This window comes from Neophocaena asiaeorientalis, unplaced genomic scaffold, assembly GCF_003031525.2.
Source record: "Neophocaena asiaeorientalis asiaeorientalis breed wild unplaced genomic scaffold, Neophocaena_asiaeorientalis_V1.1 scaffold504, whole genome shotgun sequence".
Taxonomy (NCBI): Eukaryota; Metazoa; Chordata; class Mammalia; order Artiodactyla; family Phocoenidae; genus Neophocaena; species Neophocaena asiaeorientalis.
The window spans coordinates 2,466,288-2,480,518 of NW_020174438.1; the positions used below are offsets into that span (position 1 = coordinate 2,466,288).

Sequence of the window (14,231 nt, forward strand, 5' to 3'; positions counted from 1 at the left end):
CCATCCACCCACCCATCCGCCCACCCAAACACATCCAGCCATCCACCCACCCATCTGCCCATCCATCCACCCATGCATCCATCCATCATCTGTCTACCCCTTCCCATCAATTCATTCTCTTTCTTCTCTGTTTCATTAATCAGTGCCTTCTCTGTACAAGCCACTGTGTTGGACTTAGCAAACACTGTGGAACATATGACATAGTTTTGGACCTTAAGGAACTTAGAGTAAAATGGCGTAGATGAACAGGTATGCAAGAACAGTTTTCCCCAGACAGTCCTCCTGGTCCAGCTCGATTATTAGAGTAGGATCCCCTTTCCCTCTCAAACGTGTCATGGATAATTAATTACATGGTGGCCCCTTGCAGAGAGGAAGTGCTGAGTGCAGGACAGGAACAAGTACGTTCGGCTGAGAGGGTCAGGGACACCTTCCAGGGGGAGGGGTTCTTGAGCTGGAACTTAGCGGACAGCTAGGATTTGGCTGGACACAGAGGAGAGACCTCTTCAGTGGGAGGAATGGCCGGAGCAAAAAGGCAGAATAGGAGAGCACAGGCGTGTTCAGGAGGCCGTTTGGAGGGACAGTGGCTGCCCTTGGTCAGTTGAGTGCTGGTCTGGAGTTTAAACCTCACTGTGTGGGCGTGGGAACCGATGAAGGAGTGCTGGCGTTCAGGAAGGCCTTCTGATGGGGGTGAGGAGGGAGATGCATTTATCACGTTCCTACACAATCAGTTACCAGACGTTTGGAAGGCAGTCTGGACAGGGCAAGAGGCTGTCAGAGCAAATCCATCTTCCACAAAGACTGAGATGTGTCAAGAGGGATCCTCCAAGCATTAGTGTTTCAGCTGAAATCTGCCTTCTCAACCCTCCTGCCCGAACTTCCACAACCTTTCCTTCACATTCCCAATAGCCACAGAAACTAGCGTCCTTGCAAAATACTTTTACAGAAGGAAAGGTAGAGCTGGATAAAGGCCATGAGTGTATCTGGATTAGATTAAGAAGAATGAACTATCAAAGCAAAAAATGAAGAAAAACATTAAAATACCATTGAAAAAAGATCTAGTGTGGATAAACCAGGACGTTTTCCAAATTCAGCTTCAACATATGTAAAATTTTCACACAGGGCTAATGGAATCTGTGTCCTTATCTTGCGAGGCTGTTCACAGACATCAAACCTCATCTTCGACTACATGCAGAATTAAATGCTGGTACACAGAATGGAAAAGAAATCCGGGTTCAATGACACCTCACACAGCGTCCTGATTCATTTCGATCCACTGTTCCCTAAAGAACTCTCTCTGTAGTTCAGTCAGTGTCTTACAGCCAATTCTGAGTCTTGCTTCTGTGCCTGTTTAACTTGATAACGCAAAACACCCCATAAACCCTGACCTACCTTGATGCCATTTTATGTAATGCCTCCTCCTTCCTCCCTCACGCTAACAAAACTACCTGCAGTGGAAATTAAACCAGCAACAGCCCTCTGATGGCCTATAATTGAGCTCAAAATAAGGCATGAGACATGGGCTTCCAGTGACCACTGTTTCCCCCCCAACCCTTGCAAATCCTGAATCATAGTTTTAAAAAATATTTAAAAAATATAATGGATTCACACTTTATTGGTTGTTAATAAATGACACAATAGAGATGGCCTGCATTCACTAGGAAGATGCATGTACCAGGATGCTCTGGGCTGGCCACATATTCATAAAATGCTTAGCACCATGCCTGACATGGTTGACAGCCCAATAAATGAAGCCAATTAGTCTCTTTCAGTCAGCTGCACTTAGTGTCGGAACCACACGCGTTTGCATTGACAAGGGGCTTCTGATAGCCCTCTCTGCAGCTTATGTATAGTCCTGTCTCTGGGCAGGCAGGGCCAAGGTGTCATCTTCCTATTATACCCCCTTGACGTTTAGCAAGTTAAGTACCCAGGTGCTGGAAGAAATACTTTTTCATTAGGGCATTGGCTGAGCAGCACCCCCATGTCCTCCTCCCCTCCCCCATTCACTTCTGATCCCTGAAAGCTCAGCCCTTCTGTCCTGGAAGCTGGCCTGGCCTGGCCTCTCCTCTCAGGCAAAGCCTACCTGCCCTCCGGGCTCTTCCTCACCAAGGGGTGGCAGAGTTGCCAGACAGAACCCTGGATAACCTTGGATAGCCAGGGAGCTGCTCATAAGGGACGTTCTCCCTTGTAGCATGTTTATTTGGAAAAGAACAGAAGCCAACAAAATGACGACCTTTTGCTCACGGGCGTAAAGTTGGAAAATAAAATTGAATTTGAGTATCTAATGGGGTTAGGAGCAGAATGAGATAGTCACAGGGAGAGAGCATCCCCTCATTGTGGAAATCACACAGCCATGTGTGAATGGAAATTCCATCCAACAATCTGGAAAAAATGACTTATGCTTCTCTGGGCAGGTGAAAATCGGCAGTGCCCTCAACACAGGCACGGCCTGTCAGGGTCTCTCTCAAATACACACATGTACACATGCACAGATACTTGCTTCTTCTCAATAACTGTGCATTGTTTGTTTAACCAAAAAACGAGTCTCGGGCTTCCCTGGTGGCGCAGTGGTTAAGAATCCGCCTGCCAATGCAGGGGACATGGGTTTGAGCCCTGGTCCTGGAAGATCCCACATGCCACGGAGCAACTAAGCCTGTTGACCACAACTACTGAGCCTGCGCTCTACAGCCCGTGCTCTGCAGAAAGAGAAGCCACTGCAGTGAGAAGCCCATGCACTGCAATGAAGAATAGCCCCCGCTTGCCGCAACTAGAGAAAGCCCACGCGCAGCAATGAGGACCCAGTGCAGCCATAAATAAATAAATAAATAAATAAGGCAGCCCAAACAATCGACAACTCTACCAACATTTAAAATCCACAGGCCTATGACCCCATGATCCCACTTCTGGGGCTCCATACTGTAGACACTGGAGCATGAGGCTGCATTATTTAAAAAAAAAAAAAAAAAAAAATTCTCGCTGTCTGGCAGGACACACACACACACACAGGGATACAGCCTCCCAATCCTACTACACAGACCTGCACTGCTGGTGGGAATGTGAATTGGTACAGCTAGTATGGAGAACAGTATGGAGGTTCCTCAAAAAACTACAAATAGAACTACCATATGACCCAGCAATCCCACACACAAATACATACAACACACTCTCAGATATACATTACACAGGCACTCTCCCGAGGAAAGCATGTAAACCCCAGGCACACGTCCCACACAAGCCTGTCCCAGACAGAAGCACACGCTCTTCCACCCTTTGCACACATATCAGGGATAAGCCCACATGCATCAGAAAGCTCACTCACATGCCTCCCAGCATATGGTACACCCAGACACACTCAGCATTCATTCAGCGTTCCTTCTAGCAAGCTACCCAGTGTGCCTTGGCTCTCACAGGAGCTTAGCCCCTGCACCCCTTTAAGGGTGCAGATGTTTTTAGTGGTTTCTAACTTACCTGGACCACAACCACTTGGATGGAAACATGATCTGGGAGTCGGATTGGTGCCCGGAAATACTGGGACAGAGCAACCAGCAGATGCAAGATGGCTACCAGGCTCTTGGCATGAACAGCTGAAATAAAAGATGATTTATAAATTAGAGAATCTTCTTCTAGGTTCTCGGCAGATATACACAGATCTCCAGAGTGTAGCAGTACCACACCCAATGCCCCTTTCATCCCACCCCTATGGGTCAGGGGACACGCTTGGTCATCACGGGCCTCACCCTGGGACCCCTCGGTTCTCAGCCAGGTCCCGTGGATCTGCTTCTTAGATCATGTTATTGCTGGACGGCAAAGTTGTGCTTCTCCACTCTAATCCAAGGTTCCCATCGGGACACTGACAACAGCTGAATTCTGAGTTCTGGTCAGCCCTCTGCCACCCCCATGTTCTTGTGCACTCTGTGCTGATAACCATGTCTGCTGAACCCCCTCTCCCTTCCCATCTGACTGTGAACTCTGTAGGTTATCACCACTACCCTTGTCCCAAGGCTCTACACAAAGCAGGCCCTCAATCAATGGACACTGAGTCAGGACACTGGATCCCTTCCTTTGTTCAGGGCTTTAAGACACCTGGAGGAAGGCAATGAGAGACATCTAAGGGACTTTGTTGCTCTCTTGAGTGCCATATATAGTCAGTGCAGGCAATGCCCTCTGGGCAATAGCTGGGAGGGCATGTTCATGACCCAGGTGGCTTCTATAGCTAAGCTGTGTGCCAGATGTTAGGTCATTCATGCTGGAGAAGGCTGGGCAACTACTGAGTTGTAGTTTTCTCAGTAGATGAGAGGAGAAAAAGACTGTGATGTAACAGGCACACACAGTGTTGGCCAACGGGAGCTTGAGTTCTGACTTGACAACTCTACCATTTATTTACTGAGTATATGACCTTAGGTAGGCCACTTAAGGTCCCTGAGCTTCAGTCTGTTCAACCTCACACATGGGGATAACAGTACCTATGCAGAAATATGGGTAGTAAGAATTTCCAGACATAATGTTGGCAAAGCTCCTAGTACATGGCAATGCCTAGGAATGATTGATATTTTCTATTATCACTTATGAGAAAGTACCTGGCATCTAGGCAATTAATGTCAACTTTCTCCCCTTTCTTTCATAAAAGGGAAGAGTCCCCAGATACTTTACCTGCCTTCACAGTCCTACCAGCGTTATGGCTCTCATTACAGGGGGCATTTAAGGAAAGAGCAAAAAATTGTCCATTTTGTGTAGTTAGCATGAACTGGGCCCATTATTAGGGTGTCATTCTGTCTGCCCTGGGATGAATGAATGCACTCTAACAGAAGCTTTGAGAAATCACCAAGAAAAGGAACTGATCCAGACAATCCTTGGGGACTCACTAGAGTTTCCTGTTATCACTGCTGCTTCAAAGAAGTTTTTCCACTGACTATGAACAGCAGCTCAATGCCACCATCAAATAGCAGATGAGCTGCTCCTAACTCGTAGCCTTACAGAAGTGTTTACTTCTGGGATTTTGGGCTTTGCCAAATAAGTATCACCCACAGTTATAGCCTCAAAAAAGGCACCTGGCATGGACTGACCCACTGACATGATGGACAGAGGCAAAAACCGGGTTTGCTCTTCTGGTCAGAACTGCCACTGCATCAGTCCCATCATTGAGGGTTGTAAGGATATTTGCTACCTCTCCCCTTTAATGACAAAACATAATGCTGGAAAAGCAGTGGTAAGAAAGGTTGTTCTCACACACTGGGGACACTGTATGTTACCTTGACTGTCTTCGTAAGCAAAGTAGGGCTATGTTGTAGGCACCATACAGATGTTAGACTCTTTCAATGAGTGCTCTGTCCTCCTGGGTATTTTTTCAAGAGAAATAATTACACAGTTTCTTTCTCTATCTCTCTCTCACAGACATACATGCTATGTATAAAAAGTTGTTAATTAATAAATGCTGGAGAGGGTGTAGAGAAAAGGGAACCCTCCTACACCATTGGTGGGAATGTAAATTGGTGCTGTCACTATGGAGAACAGTATGGAGGTTCCTCAAAAACCTAAATATGGAGTGCGCATATGATCCTGCAATCCCATTCCTGGGCATATATCCGGATAAAACTATAATTTGAAAAGATACATGCACCCCTATATTCATAGCAGCACTATTTACAATAGTCAAGACAGAAACAACCTAAATGCGTATCAATAGATGAATGGATAAAGAAGATATAATGTGTGTGTGTGTGTGTGTGTGTACATACACACACACACACACACACACACAAAATGGAATACTACTCATCCATAAAAAAGAATGAAATAATGCCATTTGCAGCAACATGGCTGGACCTAGAGATTATCATACTAAGTGAAGTCAGAAAGAGAAAGATGAATACCATACGATATTACTTATATGTGGTATCTAAAATATGACACAAATGAACTTATCTACGAAACAGAAACAGACTCACAGACTTAGAGAACAGACTTGTGGTTGCCAAGGGGGAGGGTGGGTGGGGGAGGGATGGATTGGGAGTTTTGGATTAGCATATGCAAATTATTATATATAGAATGGATAAACAACAAAGTCCTACTGTATAGCACAGGGAACTATATTTGATATCCTGTAATAAACCATAATGGAAAAGAAAAAGATGTTAATTATTGTGTAATATATTATCCTTAAAAAAATCTGAAACACATATATCCAAATGAAAGACGATGGTTTTCAAATTTTTAAAAATTAAGCAGAGAAATCCTTTGTTCTAAAAACCATTAGGCAAACCTGATAAAAAACAGTGCAACTGCTCTGGTCCCTTTGTCCTAACTACAGCCCGCCCACAGCTGCTTCTCTTCTCCTCAATGATGCCTGAGTTTTTCCTTGCAAATCCCTAGGTTGGGCCAAGCATGGTTTAATAGTCACTGCTTTAATAAATTATGGTGCATTCACATAATGAAATAGTTTGCATGCACTGAAAATCATTAAGACGATGTAGCTATAAATATTAATAATATAATGTCAAAGAGAACTAGAAATAATGTAAATATATACTTTCATGGATTTATGCATATATAAATACACATATTTGTATATATATATACATATATACATATAAATATACATGCACATACATACACAAATATGCACGCACGCACACACACACACACACACACACACACACACACACACAAACGTACTTGTGGCCAAGACTTGGAAAGTTAAAAAAAAAAAAGTTATGCTATAGTTGAAAGATTTTTTTTCCTGTTTCAAATGTTTTTTTCGAATAAAGACATGTTATCTTTTCAATTAAGAAAACTTCTAACTACCTCTGCATGTCTGGGCACTCTCATCATTGCCGTCTCTCAGCACATCTCCTGGGAGTCTTCTCCCTGAGGCCAGGCAGAACCCAGGGCCACTGTGCTCCTGCACTCCAGTCAGGATGAAAATATGCAGAATGACAGCAGGATTGAGAAGCCAAGACTCCGCTGTATAAACTGGGCCCTGCAGTCACTGTGCCAAGAGGGTCACTCCAGTGCTGGGAGACCATTTCAAAGGAGCTGTTGAGTTAGAAGCAGTCCCCCAAACTTGAATTGTGGTGGAAACAGAAACTGGTACAATTTGGGGGGAGGAAATTTGACAATATGGATAGGACCTTAAAATGTACATATTCTTTGGCCCTAAACTACCACTCCTAGGTATTCATCCTTAAGAAGTAATTATGTCTATGAGCAGAAAGAACTCATCAGGCTGTATTGATATTAGTGAAAAAATGGGAAAAAATCTTAAAATCTTTCATTAGTTAAGCAAATTATAATATACCCAATCTATGTCATAGAATATTAAAAGTGACATATAGAAGGATGATCTGTAAAGCTATACATCTTCTAAATAATATATACAGGTTGATACCATCTTTGTAAAAATAAAATATATTATATATATAAGTATATACACATATTTTATTCATTTACTGATATATTTATTTCTTACACTTACACACACACACACACACACACACACACACACACACACACATACACACACGACCTGAAGGAACACACCATAAGGCTGACAATGCCTGTATCTGATAGGCAGCTCATGAGGGCAGTATGTGTGGGCTTAGTACACAGGCTCTGCAGCCAGACTCTCTGGGTCTCATTCCTGGCTCCACCACTCCCCACTTCCCCCAACCCCGTGTGACCTTGGACAATGACACTTCTTTAGCAAATAGTATTGTGCTTAATATTGCCAGTCACTTTTCCAGGTTTTAGGGATACAGCAGTAAAGAGACAAAAATCCTTGCCCTCAGGAAGCTTACACTCACTGTTTCTTAACCTCTCTATGCCTTGACTTTCCCATCTGTAAAATGGGGACAGTAAAGTTCTTACCTCAGATGGTTGAATGAAGATTGCAAGATTCAAAATATGTAAAATGTTTAGATTAGTACAAGGCATACAAGCAACATAAATTCATTAGATGTTATTTAAATCTCTTTTAATTGATCTGTATTTTCTAAGTTTTCAATAATGAAAATTATTGTTGCTAATAAAACAAAAAATAGAAAAGGAAGAACTCCCTAAAACCCTGGATCAAGGACCTTGGGAACTCAGCAGCTGTCTCTGCCACCCTTTTCCTGAGCGGAAAGATGATATGATGTCCCCAGAAACAGCCAGGGAAGATAACCGAGAGAGGAGGTGTTGGAGCCTGCCCTGGAGTTGCACCTGCTGCATTCCTTATCACAGAAACCACTGCTGCCTGAAGCCCTGAGACATCGCGGGGAGCTGGCCACTGAGATAATTATTCCCTCTGACCTAGTAATTCCTCTCAGTTCTAAAAATCTATCTGACGAGTAATTCAAGAGAAGCAAAAAGAGTCACAACATAACATTTAACTCGGCCCTGTCTGATATTAGCAATAAGCTGAAAAACATCCTAAAAGGATCTATGTCAGCATAGGGTTTAAGTTAACTATGGAATATCTACCCCAGGAAATAGAGCAGCTATCAAAAATTATAACTACAGGGCTTCCCTGGTGGCGCAGTGGTTGAGAGTCCGCCTGCCGATGCAGGGGACACGGGTTCATGCCCCAGTCCGGGAAGATCCCACATGCCGCGGAGCGGCTGGGCCCGTGAGCCATGGCCACTGAGCCTGCGCGTCCAGAGCCTGTGCTCCGCAACGGGAGAGGCCACAACAGTGAGAGGCCCACGTACCGCAAAAAAAGAAAAAAAAAATATATATAACTACAAAGACTACATGTGAATATAGAAGATGTGTATGATGTAACCTTAAGACAAAGTGAGTTTGTATATACCTTCATCAAGTAAAAATATGAAAAAATATGCATTGATGTGGACGGTAATGCCAAAAAACGAAAACAGCCAGATGAAAGTGGTAATACAGGTGATTATTTTACTCCTACACATTTCCCCATAAGAAATGAAAGTGAATGCAAACCCAAAACAAATCATTCAAAGCCACTGAAGACAATGGTTCTGAAGTGGCTTTAAAAAACTCCATTCTTTTTTTTTTTTTTGCAGTATGCAGGCCTCTTACTGTTGTGGCCTCTCCCGTTGCGGAGCACAGGCTCCGGACGCGCAGGCTCAGCGGCCATGGCTCACGGGCCTAGCCGCTCCGCGGCATGTGGGATCTTCCCGGACCGGGGCACGAACCCGTGTCCCCTGCATCGGCAGGCGGACTCTCAACCACTGCGCCACCAGGGAAGCCCAAAAAACTCCATTCTTAAGGCAGGCAAAATGGTTTGGGGGTGGGGAAGATGGGATGAAGAATGTTTCAGATCAAGGAAATATCTTTCAGAAATGGTTCTAGAAAGGTGGGAATATTGTGGCCCATTTAAATGAGGCCAGTGTATGGATGACGAAGAGAGGCTGAGAAAGTATGAAGTATATGTGTGGCTGGAGAGGTAAGTGGGAGACCAATCAGATGTTATGGGTTGATATGTGACCCCCAGCCTCAAATTCATACGTTGAAGTCCTAACCTCCAGTCCCTCTGAATGTGACCTTATTTGTAAAATCATTGCAGACGTGATTAGTTAAGATGAGGTCATATTGGAGTAGGGTGAGCCCCTAATCCAATATGACAAGTGTCTTATAAAAAAGGGAAAATTTGGACACAGAGACATATATAGAAGGAAGATGATGTGAAGAAATACAGCAAGAAATTAGCCCTCTGAGACCTAAGGAGAGAGGCCTGTAACAGATCCTTCCCTTGCAGCCCTCAGAAGGAACCAACCCACCAACACCTTCATCTCAGACTTGTGGCTTCCAGGACTCTGAGCAAATAAATTTCTGTTGTCTAAAAACAAAGAAAACAAAACAATTCCGTTCTTCCTATTTTCCAAATTGGGTTCCATGATAAATGAAAAGGTGTTTTGAAACAACAAGGTCTTACTGTATAGCACAGGGAACTATATTCAATATCCTGTGATAAACCATAATGGAAAAGAATTTTTAAAAGAATGTGTATATATGTATAACTGAGTCACTTTGCTGTACAGCAGAAATTAACACAACATTAGATGGTAAATCAACTATACTTCAATTAAAAAAAAGAAAGATAAAAGGGGTTTTGTTTTGGAGTGGTATATAGAGATGGTCCATACTCAAGGGAGTGGGAAACAGGATCAAACAAAATTAAGCAGAGGTCACCATCAGAGGACTTTAATGCTTATTACTATTATGGACTTCCAGAATGCAGATACATTTCCCCAACTAGTGATCAGCCCCTTTTCCCCTCCCCCGCTGAACACTATTAGCATTCCTGGGACACGGGGCAGCATCTAGGGCCCAGAGCCGTGGCCTCCCCTCCTCCTGCCCTCAGGTGTCTCCTCTGCTCCACAGAGGATGCCCTGTTCCCAGCGTGCTGCTAGAGGCAGCTTTTCACGCTGTGCAAGCAAAGGTGTCATTGTGCTGAAGGAGGTGCTTGGCATCTCGCCTCCAACGGCAGGTGTTAGGAACCTGCTGAAGAGATTGCCATTGGCAGCTGCTGGATCTCTAACTTGGAAAGCTGAAGATTCCCTTTTCTTTCCCAAGTCTGAAAGGTGTTTTTTTTTGTTTTGTTTTTGGTGGTGGTGGTGGGGGAAGATGTCCATTTTAAGCTGTATACATCAGATGCAATAAGATATAATACTCAACCCCTTAATGCTTAAAGGCAGGAAACACAATCTCAGTCATTTCATTAATCTAAATTCATACTTTTTTCTATTACAAGGAACAAAACAACTTTGGGCTCCCGATGGGAAACAGGTTGTTGCTACTGGATTCATCCAAATCTGCTGATTCCATGTTGACTCTGATATGGACTCAATTAAGTCCATATTAGCCAGGCCCTTGAGGCAGCAAAAGAATGAACGGTTTATACTTTCTGAGATCCTTGAGCTATACTAGCACGAAAACCTGAATTTTAAAATCCTATTCCATTGCCTATGCTCTTAGCCATATCTTTGCTCCCTCTGGGCAGTAAGGGGGTGAGAGGAAGGGCGTGGGCACTGGAACAGACCCAAGTCTTTGCTCCCTGCTTCTCAGCTGCCTGAACTGGGCATCTCCACTTCCCAGAGCTTCAACAAGCTGGAGACAGGAGCTTTTTCAAAAGGTTGTGCTGAGACTCAGAAGTAGCTCAATGAGTAGGAGCTTCCTTCTCCACCAATCTCACATGAGGTTCCTACAGAGAGCCTTTTACAGAAAAGGCTCACTAGATTTTGACATTTTGCTGTTTTTCTCAGCTTTCCTTAGATGTGGATGATGAGCTTCCTTTCTAAGGAAAGGCATATCTCGCTCAGAGATAAATGAGTTTGCACCCATCCGGGGCCTCCCAGCTTATTGATGCAGCTTCCTGGGGAAACTCCACGGTAGGAACCACAGGTGTCATGTAACAGTCCTATCTTCCTTTGCAAAACTCACTGTCTACATTCCACTTGATGCTCCTGGGAGGAAGTTTCAGGGTTTCATTGATCTTCTCCAGGACAGTCTGCAGCTTTTGCTTCTGGGCAATCTCTGACTGGGTGACCTCAGCGACGTTCAGCTTCTCACTCTCAAGTTTCTCTAGGGTGACAAGGGAAAAGAGAACAGCTGTTACCTTTGCCACAGACAGACCTAACCCACGCACTCACACATTCACTCACTCACTCACCATACTGAGCACCTAGTAGGTGAGGGACGCTGCTCTCCCCTCCTCGTCTGGTGGTGGCACTGGTGGTGCCAGTATGTATTGTGAAAACCTTGTGATTGTGTCTTGAAGCCCCAAATTATAAGATCCCAGGATCATAGAAGGAGGGCATTTAACCCAGCTTGTCATATTTGAGCTCTTTTTCCTCATTCTGAGGTTTTCCCTCTTCTTTTCACCTCTGTCTTCTTCTCCAAAGACATTCCTGTACCCTGACTGGAAAGCCTTCGTGCTTGCCTGGGCAGCGGCCAAGTCCTTATCCAAGGTGTTTTGAACACTCCTGTAGTACAATATGTGTCCTGTTGAATCATATTTATGTCTTAAGAACGTTCTTTCCTTTTAAACCCACCTGGAAGGTAACTAATTTGACGTGTCCTACTTCACTAATTCTAATGTACACACTTCACATTTTAACATCCCTGAAATCAGGCTGTGTCTTAAAATTGATGGCATCCTACAACTACCAACAGCCAGGTGGAAGGTATAAGAGTTATCACTGCTTCCATGTGTGTGAACCTGGTCATAGCTCTTCATAGTGTGGTCACTTCCATGTCTCAAAAAGCCTACAAGATGCTGTACAGCAGAAATTAACACAACATTGTAAATCAACTATACTTCAATAAAATAAATTAAAAAAGAACCTACAAGAGCAATTTCAAAAAGTAGAACATAAAAATTCTAAGCAATAAGAAAGCATTGGGTAATAGTTTAATTGAAGTACTTTTTTCTCTGTGAGTGGTACTTATACTGGTATGTTTTAAAATCAATGGTTCTGGATTGGTTCAAGATGGCAGAGAGGAAGGACGTGCACTCACTCCTTCTTGAGAGAGCACTGCAATCATAACTAGCTGCTGAACAGTCATTGACAGGAAGACACTGGACCTCACCAAAAAAATACCCCACATCCAAAGACAAAGGAGAAGCCACAATGAGACGGTAGGAGGGGTGCAATCACAATAAAATCAAATCCCATAACTGCTGGGCGGGTGACTCACAGACTGGAGAACACTTATACCACAGAAGTCCACCCACTGGAGGGAAGGTTCTGAGCCCAACATCAGGCTTCCCAACCTGGGGGTCCGGCAACGGGAAGAGGCATCCCCAGAGAATCAGACTTTGAAGGCTAGTGGGATTTGACTTTAGGACTTCAACAAGACTGGGGGAAACAGAGACTCCACTCTTGGAGGGCACACACAAAGTAGTGTGTGCATCAGGACCCAGGGGAAGGAGCAGTGACCCCATAGGAGACTGAACCACATCTACCTGCTAGTGTTGGAGGGTCTCCTGCAGAGGTGGGGGGGTGGCTGTGGCTCACCATGGGGACAAGGACACTGGCAGCAGAAGTTCTGGGAAGTACTCCTTGGCATTAGCCCCACCGAAGAGCCTACAGGCTCCAGTGCTGGGTCGCCTCAGGCCAAACAACCAACAGGGAGGGGACTCAGCCCCACCCATCAGCAGAAAATCAGATTAAAGTTTTACTGAGCTCTGCCCACCAGAGGAACACCCAGTTCTACCCACCACCAGTCCCTTCCATCAGGAAGCTTGCACAAGCCTCTTAGATAGCCTCATGAGAAGAGGGCACACAGCAGAAGCAAGAAGAACTACAATCCTGTAGCCTGTGGAACAAAATCCACATTCACAGAAAGACAGACAAAATGAAAAGGCAGAGGACTATGTACCAGATGAAGGACAAGATAAAACCCCATAAAAACAACTAAATGAAGGGGCGATAGGCAACCTTTCAAAAAAAGAATTCAGAATAATGATAGTGAAGATGATCCAGGACCTTGGAAAAAGAATGGAGGCAAAGATCGAGAAGATGCAAAAAATGTACAACAAAGACCTGGAAGAATTAAAGAACAAACACCTAGAAAAATTAAAGAACAAACAAACAGAGATGAACAATACAATAACTGAAATGAAAAATACACTAGAAGGAATCAATAGCAGAATAACTGAGGCAGAAGAATGGACAAGTGACCTGGAAGACAGAATGGTGGAATTCAATGCCATGGAAAAGAATAAAGAAAAAGAGTGAAAAGGAATAAGGACAGTCTAAGAGACCTCTGGGACAACATTAAATGCACCAACATTCACATTATAGGGGTGTCAGAAGGAGAAGAGAGAGAGAAAGGACCCAAGAAAATATTTGAAGAGATTATAGTCGAAAATTTCCCTAACATGGGAAAGGAAATAGCCACTCAAGTCCAGGAAGCGCAGAGAACCAGCCAGGATAAACCCAAGGAGAAACAAGCCGAGACAAATAGTAATCAAACTGGCAAAAATTAAAGACAAGTTATTACAAGCAACAAGGGAAAAATGACAAATAACATAGAAGGGAACTCCCATAAGGTTCACAGCTGATTTCTTAGCAGAAATTCTAAAAGCCAGAACGGAGAGCCACGATATATTTAAAGTGATGAAAGGGAAGATTACTCTCCCCGGCAAGGATCTAATTCAGATTCAAAAGAGAAATCAAAAGCTTTACAGACAAGCAAAAGCTAAAAGAATTCAGCACCACCAAACCAGATCTAAAACAAATGCTAAAAGAACTTCTCTAAGTGGGAAACACAAGAGAAGA

At 43.9% G+C, this 14,231-nt stretch overlaps 1 protein-coding gene across 1 annotated transcript in view; it reads right to left on the reverse strand.

Moving 5' to 3' along the window:
- The window catches only part of PARVA (parvin alpha), a 176,280-nt gene that overhangs the window by 36,267 nt on the left and 125,782 nt on the right, over positions 1 to 14,231 (reverse strand). Inside the window, exons 6-7 of the mRNA XM_024757131.1 lie at positions 11,389 to 11,529; positions 3,466 to 3,581 (exon numbers count right to left, since the gene is read on the reverse strand). Of these exons, the coding sequence (XP_024612899.1) occupies positions 3,466 to 3,581; positions 11,389 to 11,529 (257 nt within the window). The remainder of the gene's footprint in view (positions 1 to 3,465; positions 3,582 to 11,388; positions 11,530 to 14,231) is intronic.